Source organism: Polyodon spathula, chromosome 10, assembly GCF_017654505.1.
Source record: "Polyodon spathula isolate WHYD16114869_AA chromosome 10, ASM1765450v1, whole genome shotgun sequence".
Classification (NCBI taxonomy): Eukaryota; Metazoa; Chordata; class Actinopteri; order Acipenseriformes; family Polyodontidae; genus Polyodon; species Polyodon spathula.
Window position 1 is genome coordinate 15,735,276 of NC_054543.1, and position 21,995 is coordinate 15,757,270.

General features: G+C 41.6%; 1 protein-coding gene across 10 annotated transcripts in view; it reads right to left on the reverse strand.

Annotated features, from left to right (window-relative positions):
- Positions 1-21,995, reverse strand: part of LOC121321869 (ankyrin-3-like) — a 149,120-nt gene that overhangs the window by 92,034 nt on the left and 35,091 nt on the right. For all 10 annotated transcript variants that reach the window (XM_041261177.1, XM_041261174.1, XM_041261172.1 and 7 more), the window contains exons 2-6: positions 15,489-15,590; positions 14,394-14,492; positions 6,974-7,072; positions 3,851-3,949; positions 135-320 (exon numbers count right to left, since the gene is read on the reverse strand). In XM_041261177.1, the coding sequence (XP_041117111.1) occupies positions 135-320; positions 3,851-3,949; positions 6,974-7,072; positions 14,394-14,492; positions 15,489-15,590 (585 nt within the window). The remainder of the gene's footprint in view (positions 1-134; positions 321-3,850; positions 3,950-6,973; positions 7,073-14,393; positions 14,493-15,488; positions 15,591-21,995) is intronic.

Here is a 21,995-nt window from a genome sequence, read left to right on the forward strand (position 1 = left end):
CTAGTTTTACTATACCATTTGAATGATCTATTGCCTATTCATGGAACATAATATCTAAAAATCTTTAAAAGAAAGAAATACTTGAAGTGCAATATTTCCTATTCTAGAATTCCACAGGAAACTGCATGACCCACCTTGGACTCCACATCTGCATTGTGGTCACTTTGTAAAAGCAGCGCGGCCGCCTTGGTGTCGTCTTTGCGGGCTGCGATGTGAAGAGCTGGGAGCCGGACCTTCCCTTTGGTGTCATTCTCCAGCAAGAGAGACACCACCTGGTCATGGCCTTGCTGCAGAGCAACCGCCAAAGGTGTAAAACCATCCTAAAAGGGAAGACATCCGGAACATCAGTGCACGATCCATTTACATTCAAATAATGGTGCCTTTTCTTAATGCAAATTATTCTAAAAACATTTTCTAGCTATCAAAAGAATGCCATCAGTATACACTGCAGGTCTTAAAATAGAAGTTTTGACAGGAACACATATTATACTGTCACAAACATATATTAGTAGTAAACTAGGTTAAATAAATCTGTTTGCAACCTCTCTTTCCCTGCTTTGGTCATTTTACCTGGAATAAAACTGTCCCCACCCCTTCACTCCCTTCTGTCATTAATAAATCAGCTGCTTCCCCTATTGACAGGCAGGCACTGTAGTCAGTAACATGCTTTGACCCCGAATACACTGCTGAGGTTAAGTGACCTAGTGTAGTGCCAGGAATGATGTGCTAAAATGGAAATGCATGCTTACTATGACATGTGTTTCTTTTAAAACTACACATTTGAGAGCTATGCAGCGAATGGGGGATACAGTACCACGGCACAAATCTAAATACCAACAGCTTTAACATGTTGAATTGGGACTAAACTGCAATTTTGCAAGACAAAATGCATTTAAGACTCACATATATACTTGAGATGCTAGTTTTCTTAAAGTCCCTTCTTTTAATGATTTAAACAATGGCAGAGTTTTGATCTGTCACTGCTTTCAGCCAATGGGTTTTTACATTATGCAATTAAGAGCCAAGTGAAGACATTAAACTGCAACATTATTCTAAATGCAAAGACGTAATCTAAACAGTAACTCTTATTAATCACTTTTTTAAAAAGCTGTTCATGTCACATAATAGCATACAGTTACTATGCTATCAATATTAGTACACCTTTGGGGAATACAATAATTAATTAAAGTACACAACATAACCATTACTTACTGAACATAATTATTGCCAGTCCAACAATTTAAAATAATCTATCATATTGTATGTTAAATCCCTTTGGCTGCTTATTAAAAAAGATTGTTAATGTTCCTAATATATCCATGTGGCATTTCCATGGCGACATTATACTTTGATCTTTACAATGTCACAAGAGCACATTCTTATAAAAAAAACATTGCTGATGAATATTAATTATTAACCACAGCCATACATAGTTCAGGAATTCTAGCTGTGGCAATATTACAATCTTGTATATTTTAGACGATGGTACTTTTTGATAGCCTCAGCCTACAGTTGCAACCAAAGGGTTGTGCTTAAAGATATGCCAAATTTAGCAAATTAGGAGCTATTACTACATTGTCCTTTAATGCAAAATCCTAAAATGTGTAAATATTTATAACAATACAGTACAGTGCAGTACAGTAACCAGATCAATGCCATGGGCCCAGTCTTACATTTTCTCACATTATTTAGGGAAACATGTATTTGGATCATAAAGTATTTTTAAGAACTGAAGCAGCAAGAAAACTTAGGGGAGTTTATCTACACTGAACCCAGGCAATGTTTCAGAACTTTTTTTGAGCTTTTCTCTCACTTCAGTTCAAATAATTTGCGTGCTGGGGAGGGGTCCTCGAGATGAAGCCAAAAGTAAACCTCAGAGTTTTGTTTAAGCTTAAGTTTCTTCATTGTGCATGGCTTGAGAAGTACAACATAGAAGACACAGTGGTTGCTTGTTGCTTGCAAAGGCTACTGGGAGACACAGCTGCCAAGTTTAGAACTCCCTTCAAATTGATCTGTGTCCTATGAGTGATCTCCAGAAAAGTCTTGTTTTGCAAAACTATATCATGGTGCTATTCATTTTATTTCTTCATATTCGTGACAGAATTTAACATTAGCAACAAAAGTGTGGACCACCCCCACAAAAAAATAAATATAAATAAATAATATACATATATATATATTATATATATATATATATATAATTATATAAATATATATAACTGTTACGGAATATCGACCTTTTCAAAATTTTCACCTTTTGTTGCCTTATAGCCTGGAATTAAAATGTGTTTTTTTTTTTTTTTTTTTTTTCATTTATCTACACATCCTACCCCACAACTTCCAAGTGAAAAATATATTGTAGAAAATTAATAAAAAATTGAAAATTAAATAGCTTGGTTGGATAAGTGTCCACCCCCCCTTGTAATAGTAATCCTAAATTAGCTGTGTAACCAGTCGCCTTCAAAATCATACACCAAGTTAAGTGGCCTCCACCTGTGTTAAATTGTAGTGATTCAAATGATTTCAGGATAAATTCAACAGTTCCTGTAGGTTCCCACTGCTGGGTAGTGCATTTCAAAGCAAAGACTCAACCATGAGCACCAAGGCGCTTTCAAAAGAACTCCCGGACAAAGTTGCTGAAATGCACAGATCAGGGGATGGGTATAAAAACATATCAAAGGCCTTGAATATCCCTTGGAGCATGGTCAAGATGATTATTAAGAAGTGGAAGGTGTATGGCACCACCAAGTCCCTGCCTAGATCAGGCCATCCCTCAAACTGGATGACCGAGCAAGAAGACGACTGATCAGAGAGGCTCCCAAGAGGCCAATGGCAACTTTGCAAGAGTTACAGGCTTTTATGGCCAAGACTGGTCAAAGTGTGTATGTGACAACAATATCCCAAGCACTCCACAAATCTGGCCTCTATGGTAGGGTGGCAAGAAAGAAGCCATTGCTCAAGAAAGCCCACATGGAATCCTTTTTGAAGTATGCAACAAAAACACTCAGAAGATTCTTTAGCCATGTGGAAAAAAGTTTTGTGGTCTGATGAAACTAAAATTGAACTTTTTGGCCTAAATGCAAAGCATTATGTTTGGCCAAAAGCCCAAACCACACAACGCATCACCCAAAGAACACTATCCCTACTGTGAAGCATGGTGGTGGCAGCATCATGTTATGGGGATGTTTCTCATCGGCATGGACTGGGGCACTTGTCAGGAAAGAAGAGAAAATGAATGGGGCAAAGTACAGAGAAGTCCTTGAGGGAAACCTGCTGTCCTCTGCAAGAAAGCTGAAACTGGAACGGAAGTTCACCTTTCAACATGACAATGACCCAAAGCACACAGTCAAAACTACACTGGAGTGGCTAAGGAACAAAATGGTAAATGTCCTTGAGTGGCCCAGTCAGAGCCCTGACCTAAATCCAATCGAAAATGTGTGGCATGTCTTGAAGACTGCTGTCCATCAACGCTTCCCAAGGAACTTGACAGAGCTTGAACAGTTTTGTAAAGAAGAATGGTCAAATATTGTCAAATATAGGTGTGCAAACAATCCCAACAAACTTTTTCCCCTTAACAGTGTGGAGTATTGTGTGTAGATAAGTGGAAAAAATCCACTTTTAAATGCATGAAACTCTGAGGCACTGATATAACAAAATGTGAAAAAAGTTCAAGGGGGTGTAGACTTTCTATAGGCAATGTGTGTGTATATATATCTTGCTGCACTCATGGGTATTTGACTTGTGTCACCTTTAACTCTTGGAAATCTCTGAAACAGGCCGTGTGGACAGTGGAATTTCCATAATGAGGCAAGTATAAAAATGATTTGCTCCTGGGGCAGATGTCACTCACCTCTGTTGCAATGCTTTGAGTGGAGCCATTGTCAAGGAGATACTTGACGACTTCAAGGTGGTTTTCCTGCGCTGCCATGTACAACGGTGTGAAGCCATTCTGTAAAGCAAAAACAACAACCATACATTACAATTCATCCATATCTGGCAAACACATAGAACGATCAAGTCATTTATCTAATTATGTATTTACAAGTCTAACGTGCCTAATTACAAACAGGCATTGCTGTGTTACTCAATCAGTTCTGTTAGATTTAACAGAAATGTTAATAAGCACCAATACACACTTCAAGCTGACTTTTCAGGCTATCCGGGGCAAGGTGGTTGTTGCTATGTACTGATAATTAGAAATGAACCTTAGACAGTACATGGAGTCTGACTGACAATGTTACACAGTTCACAAGGCAACTTAAATGTACTTCCTAATTGCAGATCCATTATCATTTCTTAATGCACCGCCAGTTGGCTATTTCATCGATGAAGTACAAATGCACATCCCAAAGGAAAACATAAAACAATCCAAAAGACTACTAGAAAAGGAAGAATCCATCGTAACCCTGTTAATATGACGATGTATTTCAAAGCCTTCAGCTCTTTAAATCGGTTTGTAAGAAATCAAAGCAACTCAAGAGATTAGCACTGTACTACACAGCTGTTATTCCTCTCATTAAAACAAATAAAATAAAGATGGTGATTGAGAATACTATTCCCTGACCCTTTCTAACATTTGAGTTCATCTTTACAGTATTGTCATGGCAGCTCAGTGATGCAGTTGTGGTCCACCCTGAAACGATCTAATACACAACAACTGCTTTTGTGCAGCAGTCAGGGAATGCCGACAACCTGTAACAACACATTAGCCTACACAATGCACATAGGTTCAACTATACTCCAGTAATCATTCCTATGGCCTATTTAAAACCCACACACATTTCCACAGGTTGTGTCTCTCGTTATCTATTCTGATCATGTTACAATGCAGTTAGTGAAACAGCAGAGACCTAAAGACAGAGGGGGGTCTCAAACTGCAGGGCTTTGTGAGGTGCACAGTTGCATGCACAACTGAATTTCACAGTCGTCATTCAACTTCAAGTCAGCACCCCAAGATCAAAGAAGCCACTGCATTTAATAGCCAGAAGAAAAAATCTTGACTTCTTTCTCAAATTTAGTTTTGTGACATATACTGTACATGTGAATCAGGTTTTTGTGAATGCCCTCCCCACGGTGTAGTGCACTATTCACTGCGATACCCAGAAGGGTGGTCTGTTCAGTGTAAATGCTGTCATTTTAAATACCACCACAAAAAGATCACCGTCCCTAGCTTTTTATACATTTTATAGAAATAAATACACTATAGGAGACTTTTACTGTTAGCCCTATCTATTTAGATCTGATACTGTTTATATCTATTGAATAGACACCTGTGAGTATACACTTAACAATAACCACTGTTTCAGTTTTGGGTGCAGCCATCCTTCATCATTTCACTATCTGGCTCCACATAAAAAATATCAAATATTGAGAGCAGTGAATTAGTAAAGGGTCTTTACACAGTAAAAGCAGAGAGCATTTATATTTTACGGTTTTATAAAGGTGGGAGCACTGTATACAATATTTTAGTACAGCGACCTACATACAAACGACTGTAGTAGAGGAACTTCATGTACTAAATTTCATGAAGTATTCGAGAATCAAAATACAGCTCAAGAAGGTTAAACTGACCTAAATTCACATTAAGTAGAACAAGGGGAATCATTCAATTGACATTGAAGACACTGAAAAAGACTTCCATTCGAAACTTTTGTCATTGGATTTATTAATTTTTATATTTCTATGAAATTGTGGAATGGACCAGTGTTTGAAAAGTATTAGGTTTCTTATTATCCAGAACCCCAAAAAAAAAAAAAAAAATATCATGGTAGCCATATGAGGGTGGAAAATTGGGGATGCTAATTTGTATTGTTTTGTTATGCTGAAAGTGTCCCCTAGGAAGCAGGCAGTAAGGTTGGGAAAACTAGTGCAGATGTGATCTTCCCACAAGGTAGAGTCTTGCATCATGTCGGCCACACGCAGGTAACCCTCAAAGCGGGTTGGGTTCAGGTCAGAATGTGAACTTTTCGCGGTTTGCAGCTCAGGTTCGGATCAGAAAATGTCATTTTCGGGTCAGGCTCAGGTCTGAATTTGAATCACCAAAAGTGTTTTCTGTCCTCAGCATACTCATCTGTAACCCTTTTCCAAATAACATATTACAAGGTAAATGTACCGTTTTTTCCTGAACTAAAGCAGAAGCCAATTTGGGAGGAGTCAGCTGACTTAGCAGTGTTCTCGGTTTGTTTTGCTATTTGTTTGATACGTCGCAAGATTCTTTTATCACGTCTGCTTGGTGATATTAAAAATGCCTGTGGACGAGGTGCAGGGTTTACATCATGTAGTGCATAGTAGTTAGAGAGGTAAAGTGTGGAATTCTTTTGGAATCACAGAGAAAGAAAATAATGAAAATGTTACTGGATTCATTGCTTGTCATGTTTTTGTGCCACAAAACTGGTACATCATCTCTGCAAAAGCACAGCTGTAGCTCCCTTTCAACTGGTGGCATGAAAGGAATAGGTATTTTAGAGTAAAGTAAGTAGAGATAGTTAATTTTACAATGTTAAAATATATGCAGACCACTAGAGAAAGCTACCACGCTGTATAGCCTCTGAGATAAACTCAGTCTGTGGAGAATGGTAGAGATATCTGTGTGTGAATGTGAGTGTGAGAGAGGCAGTCGGTGCAGGCAGCAGGTATAGGACAAACACTTTCGGGTTTGGGTCAGGTTGAAGTTTTTATTAATGCGGGTCGGGTCGCGGGTAAGAAGAAGGTGGTGCAGTGGATTGTGGGTTTGGATCAGGTCCTGTACTAGCGGATCCGGGTCAGAAGCGGGTCGTAAAACTCAGACCCATGCAGAACTCTGCCTCAAGCCCCTGTCAATCAGTGCTATATAATGTGAAGCTTGTTTCTTCAACCATTGCAGACAGGTCTCTTCACTGCCTCCTAACCAGTTTATAGGCTGTTTCACACTATTACGCAGCAGCTTTGTATATTTCATAACAGCACTGTGTTGAGACTGAGAAACAATTCTTACCTGTGATTGGGCATTCACATTCGCTCCGTTCGTGACCAGCTCTTTCACCACCTCGTTCTGTCCAGCTAGTGAAGCTATATGCAGCGCAGTGTTTCCTTTCTGAAAAGAGATGTAAACAAGTGAGCTAACATATCAAACACATGTGCTCACCCAGGCAGTGTTGATACAGTATGCAGCCCCGTGCTGACATAAAAAAAATGGAACCAGTTGCCAAGAATGTGGCAAAGCTAATGTACAAGCAACAATCTTCTATTTTTAGAAGCGTCCCACCAAGAAAGTAACTTAGTTTTTTTACCCCTTTAATTTTTTTATTATTTTTTTTTAAATTTATAAGCTGTGTGGTTCTTCATTATTATATACCTATGTGTTTCTCATGCAGTAAGCCAAAACACTCATAAATAAGAGCACTTGTTATTGTCATCTCTTGCATTAAAAGGGGTATTAATTTTCTCCCACCAGGTGGTTTGTCATTTATAACAACAGACTTAAAGCTCAAACTAATAAGCAGTATATTAAAAATGTAGTAATTAAGGTTTAATTGCATCAGCCTCCTTTGAAAATATTGCAAGGTAAATATTGCTAAAATAAAGAACTAGTAATCTTTATCTAGTAATAAAAAGAAAAGTAATCTTCATACTAGTAAATTCATACATTTATTGATACACTAACTGCCTATATATTAACCCTTAAAAGAGAACTTAAAGTATATATAGCATGTCGCCATTTTCTTTCTAAATCAGAGGTCAGCTGGGGACATGACCTTGAAGAGTAATGGTTGTAATTCTCTTTCAGGGAACCAGGGTTATGGTAATAACCTAACGTTCCCTTTCAATTGAATGACAACCACTACCGAATGGGAAGCTGTACCAGAGCTGTTGTTGCTCCAGATTACCAACAGTACAGCCCCACGGTGATAGTCTCAGAGCTCTCATGACGCCTAAGCGCATGCCGCCTGCAACACCCTAGAGCCCAGAGAGGGCAAATGTCTGATTAATATAGAATGATGAGACCACCTTTGGCAAAAGGCTGGATTTGTTCTCAATGTTATCTGTGAGTCATTTCCAGTGAAAGCCATACATGTGTCATCGATGGACAGCACACGAAGCTCACTTACTCGTCTGGCAGATGTAATAGCTAATAAAAACGCCACCTTCAAGGAAACAGGGTGCAGCTTTGCTGATGCCATGCGCTCAAAAGGGGGACCCATAAGGACCCGCAATACCAGTTCCAGATCTTACTTGGGGACCATGCTTTTCATGGGAGGACCAAGCCTCCGAGCCCCTTTAAAAAACTGCACTGCCAGGAAGTGTGCCCCAGGGGGGACAAAGTCAATTTTATCAGGGCACACTGATATTGCTGCCAGGTATACCTTCAGAGTGGATATGGATTTTCCCGCATCAAACAGATGTTGTAAGAAGGTTAATATTGTCTCAATAGGGCAAGTCACTGGATCGTGACCTTCGGCAATGCACCAGTTTTGGAAAACTTTCCATTTATATGAGTACTGGGCTCTAGTGCTTGGAGCCCTAGCAGAATGTAGTGTTTCTACCACTGCATCTGGTAAACCTCGTCTGGATAGACGGCTCCATTCAATGGCCAGACCCAGAGTTGGAGCTGGGCTGGGTTTGGGTGCCATAATAACCCCTCTGCTTGGCTCAGGAGGTCCTTGCACAGCAGGAGCTGCCATGGTTGACCCAACAACATGTTGGAGAGGAGAGCAAACCAGGGGTGCCTTGGCCATCTCGGTGCAACCACCAAAACCTGTTCTCTCTTCACCCTGATCCTCTCTAGTGTCATAATAGCAGTAGTGGAGGGAACGCATACAAGAGCCCCTGTGGCCTGGGGTGAGCCAACGTGTCTACTCACAGGGGGCCCCCGTCTCTCTCCATAGAGAACCACATGGGGCAATGAGTGGACTCAGCTGTGGCAAAGAGGTCGACTTGTGCAGTACGAAACCTCTCCTAAATCTGTTTCACCACCTGAGGGTGCAGTCTCCATTCTGAGCTGTCTGGTGTTCTTCTGGAAAGGAAGTCTGCTGCCTTGTTGTACACACCGGGGAGGTGAACCACCCTAATGGAATGCAAGTTTCTGTGCGTCCAGGACAGGAGTCTCTTCGCTGCATGCTGAAGGCCCGGCAAGCGAAGATCACCTTGGTGGTTTACGTAGGCTACCACTGTAGTATTGACCGTCCGGACTAGTGCATATTTGTGCGCTAACTGCTGGCGGAAATGAGATAACAGCAGGGTTACTGCTTGCAGTTCTTGGGCATTTATGTGCGCTTGCTGCCAAAATGTCCCTTCCACTGACCTCTTGTTCCTCTCCCATTCCACACCGCTCCCCAGCCCAGGCTGGAGGCATCCGTAGTGACAGCTTCCCTTCTGTGAGGGGAGCCAAGGGGAGATCCGAGGCGCAGTTTGCCGGGACGGAGCCACCACTCGCAAACTAGCCAATCGTCCAGATAGTTCAGGATCCGAATACCCCGCAGCCTGAGTTGAACCAGTGCTGCATCCATGCACTTTGAAAATGTCTGGGGCGCCAGTGAGATGCCAAACAGCAGCATGCAGAATTCCGACTGGAGGATACGCTGTGCTGTCAACATGTTGACCTTCCTCTGTTTGAGGAACATGTTGAGGTCCCCGAGGTCCAGAAAAAGTCTGAAACTGCCTTCCCTCTTGGGCACCAGGAAGTACCTGGAGTAGAAGCCGCTAATGGCATCGCTTGGGTTTATCAAGCGCACAGTGCTCTTCTGTTCAAGATTGGCGCTGTCTGGTTCAACGGTGGTAAGGAGCACACTCTTGAAGGGTGTCGGACCTAAGCGGAATTGTAGAGCGTGTTCGTGTCTCATTGTCGATAGCACCCAGGAGTCCTGGGTGCAGCCTTCCCATAGGTCGGTCCGTTGGTCAGTCCGGTTGTGAGAGGGCTGGTGGCAGCCGGGGCCCCTCAGGGGTGGTCTCAATTGGGCTTGGGAGGGGGCAGGTCTTTCTTAGGCCGCTCTCAGCCAGCTGTGTCTAGTACAAGACCAGTATAGCCATTGCATTGGCAGCCCTGGCTGATAGTGCCGCTGACGCATATGCCCTTTTCAGCATGGCGTCAGTCGTTCTGCACAGCTTGGATGGGCAGGTCGGGTCATCGTCCCCTCTGGTGAAGGTAGATCCCGATGTCCGTGTCCCCGATGGTGGGGAACATGCCTAGGCCCGCTTCTTGGGCTCCTGCAGTGTATAGCAGGGCTTCTACTGTTCTAGAGGCTCAGGGGGCAATGCTGGGTTGCTCCAGGATGACTGAACCAGCTCAAGAAATTCCTGGCACAATGGGAGGGCAAGCTGTGGGTGTCCTTTCTGTTTCATGAAGTGGTTCCCCTTTCCCTCCTGGTCATGGATTGTCAGAGGCAGCAGCTGCACTCTGCATCAGGGCCCAGAACTCCTCCCTCTGTGATACATGTAGCAGGGGTGGTATAGAGCCCCCCGCTTTGGCCCAACTGACATGGCGGGGTAAGACACATCCGACCTTGTGGCTATAAAAGTCAGGTCATCTGGGCTTGGAGGTCTAGGTGCTGGGGATGGAGAGCGGGCGTCTCTATGTCGACTCAGAGGGACAGCACCTGTGCCTACACGGGGAAGGAGAGTGGTACCTGCACGGTGACCGTCTTCTTCCTGGCGAACATCTCCTCAAGTGGTGCCGCCTTGGCGGCGACCATCTCGTCTCCCCTGAGAGGTGCCTGCGCCTCTGCACTGGTGGTGGAGAAGGGGAGGGTGACACAGGGGCACGGTGGAGCCAGGGGTCAGTAGTGGGAGGGGTCCTAGAGTACCTTTGTGAAGGGCCCTGGACCACAGACCTCATTCTCCCCTGACCCGAGGAGAGAACCTCCGCTGGGGAGAGGGCTGCTCTCCTACGTTTAATTAGTTTTGAGAATTTTCTGCATGGAGAGTAGTCCAGCTCGCCCGCCAGTGCCTTGGCCGCGTGGTCTGGTCCCAAGTATCTGGCGCAAGACGAATGTTCGTCCTGCCTGGGAAGCTTCACAACACACTGGTCACACTGGTGGAAACTTGAGAGGCTTGAGAGGGGCACGTAGACAAAAGCTAGAAGGTTGCTGCGGCAGAGTAAATCGGCGTAGAGGAAGACGCCGTGAGCCCGCGGGGTCACCCGACAGCACCATAACAGCTCAAACAATGGTAAAAAACTACACAAGGTAGTGAAAAAGAGAAAGTAATGGCTGCTTGCCAATCTCAAAGAGGGGTCAAAACCAGCTCTAATCAGTAAACTGATGCGAGACTAAGACAAGCGCACTCTCAACAAATGCTTGAAAGTGTAATTTGGTTAAAGTGTAAATGGTTGTCATTCCATTGAAAGGGAATTACTGTATTCAGCATGTAAGTGTACACATTTTCCTTTTTCATTTCTTTACTGTTTTCTTTTAAACATACCTGTAGCAGGGCGATTGCCCTTAACAGGGTGAAATTGGTGTTGGTGTAATTTATATGTGGAAATGGGTTTGTTTTGTGTGCTTTTTCGAGTTGTTATGTTTGATCAAATGATTGTTTACAGATCGGAGCTCGATTGATACTTGCTGCCTGCTAGGTCTGGTTGAGAGGAAGACCAGTGAGTGATTGGCTGTGCCGGTCCTCAGTCAGGGTGCTGCAGGTTTCTGGAGCAAGACGCCTAGTTTATTTATAGTTTTTGCCTTTTGTACAGTCTTCTATATGTGTCCTCTGTGCGTTACCATCGTTGGTAGCATCACATGACCCATTTGTTTACTTTCTGTTTTGTGTTTAATAACAGACACAGTCGCAAAGTTGAGGTTTGAGGGTACGGAGAGACAGAACGTTACGCCAACGGGTGTTTACTCTGTGCTGCTTGGTTGCCCCACAGTGTTATGGTACCTTGTTTTACACTAGTCAACACTTCCTTGTAACTAGTTGTCATGACATATAACTACTTGTATACAACATTTATCAAGACAGTAACTGTAATATTAATTTAAACTTAAAAATTATCCGACTATGTCATTTTTTTGAGGTTAAGGAGAAAATATGCACTTCCTATTATATATTACTTGTGAAGAGGTCCATTTCTCCAGGTCCCAGGGGGGTTCGTTATAGTGAAGTTAGCCTGTATGTATGTGTGTGTGTGTGTGTGTGTGTGTGTGTGTGTGTGTGTGTGTATGTGTACACACACACACACACACACACACACACACACACACACACACACACACACACACACACACACACACACAGTGCCTATAGAAAGTCTACACCCCTACATGTTCACCTTTTGTTGCCTTATAGCCTGGAATTAAAATGCATTTTTTTTTTCATTGATCTACACATCCTACCCCACAACTTCCAAGTTAAAAAAATATTCTAGAAATTTGTAGAAAATTAATTCAAAATAAAAACTGATATAGCTTGGTTGGATAAGTGTCCACCTCCCTTGTAATAGCAATCCTAAATTAGCTCAGGTGTAACCAGTCGCCTTCAAAATCACACACCAAGTTAAGTGGCCTCTACCTGTGTTACAATTGTAGTGATTCAAATGATTTCAGGACAAATTCAGTAGTTCCTGTAAGTTCCCTCTGCTGGGTAGTGGCTCTCAAAGCAAATACTCAACCATGAGCACCAAGGCGCTTTCAAAAGAACTCTGGGATAAAGTTGTTGAAAGGTACAGATCCAGGGGATGGGTATAAAAAAAATATCAAAGGCCTTGAATATTCCTTTGAGCACGGTCAAGACAATTATTAAGAAGTGGAAGGTGTATGGCACCACCAAGACCCTGCCTAGATCAAGCTGTCCTTCCAAACTGGATGGCTGAGCAAGAAGGAAACTGATCAGAGAGGCTACCAAGAGGCCAATGGCAACTTTGCAAGAGCTACATGCTTTTATGGCCAAGACTGGTCAAAGTGTGTATGTGACAACAATATCCCAAGCACTCCACAAATCTGGCCTATATGGTAGGATGGAAAGAAGGAAGCCATTACTCAAGAAAGCCCATCTTGAATCCTGTTTAAAGTATGCAAAAAAACACCCGGGAGATTCTGTAGCCATGTGGCAAAAAGTTTTGTGGTCTGACAAAACTAAAATGTAACTTTTTGGCCTAAATGCAAAGTGTTATGTTTGGCACAAACCTAACACAGCGCATCAACCAAAGAATATCCTTCCTACCGTGAAGCACGGTGGTGGCAGCATCATGTTACGGGGATGTTTCTTATAGACAGGGACTGGGGCACTTGTCAGGAAAGAAGAGAAAATGAATGGGGCAAAGTACAGAGAAATCCTTGAGGAAAACCTGCTGCCATCTGCAAGAAAGCTGAAACTGGGATGCAAGTTCACCTTTCAGCATGACAATGACCCAAAGCACACAACCAAAGCTACACTGGAGTGGCTAAGGAACAAAAACGTAAATGTCCTTGAGTGGAACAGTCAGAACCCTGACCTAAATCCAATCAAAAAATTGTGGCATGACTTGAAGATTGCTGTCCATCAATGTTCCCCAAGGAACGTGACAGAGCTTGAACAGTTTTGTAAATAAGAATGGTCAAATATTGCCAAATCTAGGTGTGCAAAGTTGGTAGAGACCTATCCCAACAGACTCACAGCTGTAATTGCTGCCAAAGGTGTTCCACCAAGTAGTATCTCAGGGGGGTGGAGACTCCAATTATGATCTTTCAATTTTGTATTTTTAATATATAACTTTTTTCCCCTTAACAGTGTGGAGTATGGTGTGTAGGTAAGTGGAAAAAGAATGCAGTGAGGCAGTGACAAAACAAAATGTGAAAAAAAGTTCAAGGGGGTGTAGGCTTTCTATAGGCACTGTGTATATATATATATATATATATATATATATATATATATATATATATATATATATATATATATATATATATAGACACACACACACACACACATTGTCCTTTCATTTAAAATATCTATTATAAACAAAATACTGTACAGTGAATAACACAAAAAATAATTCCATCCCATAAGTTTTTTTCAGCTCATTTAGAAAAATGTAATGTTTTTTTTTTTACATTTATTTCAAGAGGCTAATATTCACATTGCATAAAAGCATATTTGATCCCAGTTCTGAAAAGGGTTAAACAAACACATATTTCTTACTAAAACGTCTGCTGCTCTGTGTTGTTCATTTTCCTATAGGGAGTAAAAACTGCAGCAGTAACACCAGTATGCAGGCACTCCCTGACAAGGCATAGCGTAGTGCCTTGATGTATTGCACAGTGCTGAGCCCAGCCACACCCCACTCAACAGGGTTACACCACTATGATAGCATAGCTAATACACTTTAGTGCCTCTGTATGACATTAAAGGCGATTGGTTCCTCAGAAGTGTGTATTTCATATTGGGTGGAGCATCTCTCTCAGCATATTGCGGCTCTCCAAGTAGGGCTATATGAGCAGATAGCTGACCTTTGTTGATGCATCCACATTAGCTCCCTGCTTTATCAGCTCTACAACAACCTCTACGTGGCCTTCTTTGGAAGCAAGGTGAAGGGCATTCAACCCATTCTGAAAATTAAAAAAGAAGATATCAAACATGTGGAGAACACAATTGTAAAACACAGCAGTGGATGGTCAGTTTTAACTTTGAAATCCAATCGCTTTGGGCATAGAGAACAGTTAGGAATATGTATAGAACCAAGGAATAAAATGGCATTTCTGCAAAAATGCAACTTTTCCTGTTTGTTTATGGTTTGATGTCATTATTGGTTGTTTTATTTATACTAAGGAGCTTTGAGAATGTATCCCCATATTTTGTAATTAACAGTGGTGATTATCATAGTGGCAGAGATGCCATGTCTCAAATGGGTTGCCTCTGAGATGCATAGTTTAAGACACAACCTCATGACCACCTAAAAATATATCAATCTCTCTAAAAGTAAAAAAAAAAAAAATAAATAAATAAATAATAATTCATGTGACACTTGCATATGCCCTGATACATTATACAGAAGAAAACATTAATGAAATACTATATTAACACTGTATACTGTAACAACATTCATATTACTTGTATAATAATATTATTGAAAGTATGTGCATAGGAATTCAGTTGTACATCAAAAGCAAGTATGTCAGCAACATACATCGCAGGCCACAAATGTCATGAAAAAGTTGATCAGTACATCACACTGTTACAAATTGCTGTACACACATTGTACATTGACATAATAAAAGTAGTTCTCCAAATTCAGCTGTTTAATTTAGTTTTAAACATACTGTATAACATAACCCATTGTTTTAGCTTTTCACAGAACAGAATACACTGACTAACATGCATGTTGGATGTTTGATTTTCAGCAGAACTTTATTAATTACGGTATTTATATCTACCACTGTTTAAATCATTACTGATCCCACTCTCTTTTCCACACATTGTACTTGCTACATAAAAAGAACCCTAAATGAACATCCATACAGTGCTTGTTAAGTAACCTCTATATATTCTTATTTTTTAAATACTGATCTTTTCACATTCAGAGTATTTTTATTGAACTCTCTGACCTGGTTGCAGATGTTGATGTCGACCCCAGTCTTCAAATAGTCAAGGGCCTTTTCTATGTTTCCAGCCCGTGCAGCTCTTAGGTAACTGGCATTGCTGTCAGACTGTGAACAAAGAAAAAAAAATGGTAAATTTAAACATGGGATATTGAACATTATGTTTATAAAGAGAAACTTGCAAAGAGAACATAATACTTAAATTATGGTTTCATTCCACTGGCTCCCAGTATGGTTTTAGTTGATATAAATTACTTTGTTTATAAGGCTGTAATGGCCTATGATTCTGAATTTCACCCCAAGTCTTCTGCACTCCCATGGATGCAAGCATGCCGAGACTTCCTTGACTTAACCTGGGTCAAACAGTGAAGGCCTTGTTAAGCCCAAGGCTATTCAAACAGGACAGAAGTGTTTGGTTTGAAAACATATTTACTTGAACATGTGTTTTATTTAATTAGCTAACTTTCCAGTTAGGTCTGCTCAATTAAACACTTTTTGTCAGTTTCTCAGAGAAGACTTAGATAAGCAAAGGATGAACATGGAGATGCAGGATTGGAAATAACGCCTCTTTTCCACTGCACAACCGAGCCACGCCAGGGCCATACTGAGCCCTCACAGAGTGGTTAAGGGGAGCCTGGGTTGTTTTTCCACTGCAGAGCCGTGCTACATAAGTCACACGCAACGAAAGTCAGCTATTATTAATTAACTCAGTGCAAACAAAAAATTAAATAGACCAACAGTACAGCTGTATCTTGTATTGCTATATTTTGTGTGAATATATTTAGGAATGTCTTTATAATTCACAAATTTTACTGATTACATTACGAACATAAGAAAGTTTACAAACGAGAGGAGGCCATTTGGCCCAGCTTGCTTGTTTGGTTGTTAGTAGCTTATTGATCCCAGAATCTCATCAAGCAGCTTCTTGAAGGATCCCAGGGTGTCAGCTTCAACAACATTACTGGGGAGTTGATTCCAGACCCTTATGATTCTCTGTATAAAAAAGTGCCTCCTATTTTCTGTTCTGAATGCCCCTTTGTCTGATCTCCATTTGTGACCCCTGGCCCTTGTTTCTTTTTTCAGGTGGAAAAAGTCCCTTGGGTCGACACTGTCAGTACCTTTTAGAATTTTGAATGCTTGAATTAGGTCGCCACGTAGTCTTTTTTGTTCAAGACTGAACAGATTCAATTCTTTTAGCCTGTCTGCATATGACATGCCTTTAAACCCGGAATAATTCTGGTCGCTCTTCTTTGCACTCTTTCTACAGCAGCAATATATTTTTTATAGCGAGGTGACCAGAACTGAACACAATATTCAAGATGAGGTCTTACTAGTGCATTGTAAAGTTTTAACATTACTTCCCTTGATTTAAATTCAACACTTTTCACAATGTATCCGAGCATCTTGTTGGCCTTTTTTATAGCTTCCCCACATTGTCTAGATGAAGACATTTCTGAGTCAACAAAAACTCCTAGGTCTTTTTCATAGATTCCTTTTTCAATTTCAGTATCTCCCATATGATATTTATAATGCACATTTTTATTTCCTGCGTGCAGTACCTTACACTTTTCTCTATTAAATGTCATTTGCCATGTGTCTGCCCAGTTCTGAATCTTGTCTAGATCATTTTGAATGACCTTTGCTGCTGCAACAGTGTTTGCCACTCCTCCTATTTTTGTGTTGTCTGCAAATTTAACAAGTTTGCAAACTATACCAGAATCTAAATCATTAATGTAGATTAGGAATAGCAGAGGACCTAATACTGATCCCTGTGGTACTCCACTGGTTACCACACTCCATTCTGAGGTTTCTAATCAGTACTTTCTGTTTTCTACATGTAATCCACTCCCTAATCCATGTACATGTGTTTCCTTTAATCCCTACTGCATTCAGTTTGAGAATTAATCTTTTATGCAGGACTTTGTCAAAAGCTTTCTGGAAATCTCATTGACTTACTAAAGTTCAATTAGTTCTGTTGAAGGGGATAAAAGGTTTTAAAATATGATTTGCCAAAGATATCCCATTTAAGGGTAGTTGTTGTATGCATGGTATAGCTGTACAGTATTTTGTTTGACTACATTTTTGTAAATAAGTTTAGAATTGTTTTATTTTTGCATTTTTTTCCTTTATATTAATATAATAAAGGTCAAGGATGAGAATTTTGAGTGTGTGAGTTAAGTGTACCGTACCCGCGGTTTATGTCCATTTGCTTCGAATCGTCAGAAATTTGGGCATAAACTTTCTCATTTCTGAGTCCAGGTCTTCCTGAACACTTCTGTTTGCCCACAGAGAAACTAGAGCGTCCCAAGGCTGTACTTTTCTCTCATCACATTCGCTGCCTGCTATGTTTGTTGTTTTTCTTTCCGGAGTATACTAACTGATGCAACGTAATGACAAAAATCCTTACACCCACTCTTGGCTCAGCTTGCAGCCGGATTCAGATGTCTTGCGAGGCCAGAGTTTCACGGTTTGGTTCTCGCTCAGCTCGACAAATAGCCAGTGGAGAACCACCCATACCCTTACCGTACCAAGCCATCATGGGTCGGATGTGCCCGTGGAGAAGGGGTATAAGGCTCCAATTGCACAGCAGTTTGATCCAATAAGGATCCTGATACCAGTTTTCAGGTTGCTATGCAGTCATTACGTACAAGAATTTCATGTTGTTATTAACTGAAGTACCACATTTACTGTTTCATTATCTTCAATGGCAATGCAATGGTCCTGTACTCAGGGCTTATGGTAGCACTGGGGCAGTTACAATAGTGCGTGCTATTAGTATAGTACCAAATTTGAAAAATGTTAATACCTTGTCAAACCACTGGTGTCACACACTGCTAGTAATCCATTGCACGTAACAAGATATCAATACCAGTGTGTAACTGTATCAGGACCAATGTGTGATGTGTTTCAAGTCCATGGTGTTGTCATTGCTGATATGCTGTGGTCTGCTCACAGTTCTGTTAAGGGTTTTTCAGGGGTGTTCAAAAACGCTCAGAATTTCTTTTTAAAATCACTCAAATCAGAAAAGAATATGAAATATATGATGATATACAGTAGCTATTAAAAGAAGACGGGAAACAAATACATGCTTTATTAAAGCAGTCTAAAGGAAAAAGTAACAGTGCATTACCAGACTTCTGCAGACTATATTTAGCCACAAGCACAGCAGCGTTACTTTAAACTGACAGGCTCCTGTTGACAGGCTGCTGTTGACAGGCTGATTTTCCAGGAAACAGGCAGGCATTTATAATTTCAGAAAGGCTAAAACTGAGAAGCAATCTGGCAGTAAAATCTGTTTACTTAAGAAACGCATGCTAGTAAGCCTTGAGAAGAATGCCCATACACCTCCTAATTGCTTTTGCAGAGAAGTTAAAAACAAATACCATTAGAAAACCACTGGCATTACCCTAAAGAAACCCCTAGCACAACCTTGCAGGAAAAAAAGAAAAAAAAAACATTAACAGCAATGGAATGCAGTGAATACTATAGTAAGTGTTGCACAAGGTCAATATGTGCATTGGTTACTGCCACTGTGTACTATATTGATATATAGGAAAATGTCACTACTGCGATACCATCCTAATGGCTCATTTATTTTTAGCTTCCCTTCTACCATTGTCCCCTAGACTACTTCATAGCCACTGTCAGTTGCCACTACTGTGTTGCTATTGGACAGCCTTTGATAAATGGTGGTCACAACAAAAAACAATCAATTTCATTTAAACTGAAATTGTCATTCTAGCTATGCAATGCTTTCACCCCATTATCTGATACTCTGGCGAGAGAACCAAAATGTGTCTGCAGTACTGGGCTTAAAATTTTAGTTAACAGTTCCTGTTAAAACACTAATCTGAAAGGCACATCAGAATGGTTCCTCTGCCAAAACTTTTTTTCTAATAGTGTGGTTGTAACAACCTGATACAACTGTTATATATCAGCGGTAATTAACTTTATTAGAATATTGTGTGATAGTATAGTGATACAGTAGTTAGTGATTTCTGAAGTTACATGAAACCTTTAATTGGATTCTATTCTGTTACTAATGTATATGGAGAAATGATTTCACTGCCATACCAAGCTTTACTAGACTGAACCTCAAAGTGGTTAAATTGCAAAGAACCGCAGTGTTTAAACACCTGTCACCGTTCACCCCATTGTCATCACCAGTGCAATTAGAGTAAATTACTGGTATAGCAACCATGTGAGAGCTAGTGAAATCAGATCTTACCATCTCTACTGCAGACGCTTATTTATAACACTTAAACCCTGGCAACAAGAAATACACATAAAAATAAGAAATATACATACTCTACTGTATGTACCACAAACAACAAAAACAAGAAGGGTGCTCAACCTGAGGCCTTTAGGTCAACGCATGGCCCTTAAAGAAAGCACCTTTCTGTTTTTTTTTACGAAAAAGTAGGGCAATCAGGCTATAATAACGAAGGAAAAAAACAGCATTGAGATAATGAACCATTTGGCCTCAATACAATAAAATAAAATAACAAAAGGAATAATTCAACTTCCTATAACTGAGTAGTGTCATAACGAGGTCCTCTTCTCAGGGGGAGGGAAGTACATGTTGCTCTTAGGTAAGCTATTATCAAGTAATTGTCATTTTATATATGTTTACTATGTGTTTATATTTTCTCATTACTAAACATGTACAAAATTGTAATGGCAGGGAATGTCCCTGTACCTCTGGACAACTTGATTAGTTCCTAACAAATGCATGACCTAAAACAGGGTACTTTCCCTTCCCCCCTCTCCCCATCCCCCACCCACCCACACACACACACACACACACACACACACACACACACACCCCCCCCCCCCCCCACACACACACACCCACCCCCCCCCACACCCACCCACACCCCCACACCCACACACACACCCCCCACCCACCCCCCCACACCCCCACCCCACCCCCCCACCCCCACACACCCCCCCCCCCCCCACACACACCCACCCCCCCCCCCCCCCCACCCCCCCCCACACCCCCCCACCCCACCCCCCCCCCCCCCCCCCCCCCCCCCCCCCACCCCCACCCCCCCCACCCCCCCCCCCCCCCCCCCCCCCCCCCCACCCCCCCACCCCCCCCCCCCCCCCCCCCCCCCCCCCCCCCCACCCCCCCCCCCCCACCCCCCCACCCCCCACACCCACACCCCCACCCACACCCCCCCCCACACACACACACCCCCCCACCACCCCCCACACACACCCCCACACCCACACCCCCCACCCACCCCCCCCCCCCACCCCACACACACCCACACACACCCACCCCCCCCACCCACCCACACCACACACCCACCCCCCCCCCACACCCCCACACCCACACCCCCCCACCCCCACACACACACACACACACACAAACTAGAAACAACAGCAGCTATCAGTTGCATAGCAGGCAAGAATCCACAGGGACTTTTCTCAGTTGGCTTTTATGGATGTCTGTGTGCAGCAACAATCGAGGTAATTCGTTTTCAAAATTCATCACAAACTTGCAAATGGAAAAACATTATAGTGTTCTTGATATGGATCTGAACCAGAAATACAAACAGCACACCAAAATGACAAGGAACAGTATGTTTAAAATGTTGTTTAACTGACTGTGCACATATCAGAAATATCCAATTGGCCTACATAAAAATACAAGGCTGTTGGGCTTATTAAGGCTTGGCATTTACTGGCATACCATTTACTCCAGGGAAGAAGCACATAATATAATGCATCCTGGACAATTCTTTATGTTCCCAGTGTTTCAGGTCTTCCTTCACCTCTCCCATGAATGTATTACCTTGTGTTATACCATTGTTCTGAACCTTAAGTCAGCTTACATTTTGTGCCCAGTGGTGCCACTCTCTGTGAATAATTGTGACAAAAACTAAAATATAGCCACTATCTAGTATGAGCAATTCAGTACTGAATGACATATTTGTAATTGAAGTGATGTCTGGTTGCCATGGAAAATAATGGGTACTATAAGAAAAGCTAATGTGTTCAGTGCCTAGTATATTATGGACGGGCTGTGCGCCAATTGTCCAGAATGACTAGTTCTAGCAGTAAAGGCCATGTCACATTTGTAATAACTGAGACAAAAAAAAATGTCAGAAACCCTGGGGCTGTTCTCAAGTAACTGCAAAATGAACTGAAAACCAGTCAAAACATACAATATAAATTGCAGAATAAATATGGTATTGGAATGAAAAAGCTAAGACAAATGGTTTATAGAATGTGGAGGGGCTGTAACATCAGTTATATTTAAATTGAACCGAGGGAATTAAATGTCATGTCTCTAGACCTACACTAATTAAAGGACAATACCCCTGATTCATACAATTGTATTGTCCAACTTCAGTGTTTCTGTATTTAATTGGAATAACTTAACAAAACCAGACGTCTCAAGCACACATTTTCCAAACTATAATACTAGTTCCCGGCAAATTGCTTTTTAGCTCTCTGATAGATTGTAAGCATATTCATTTGAATGCGCAGAAATGAGTAATA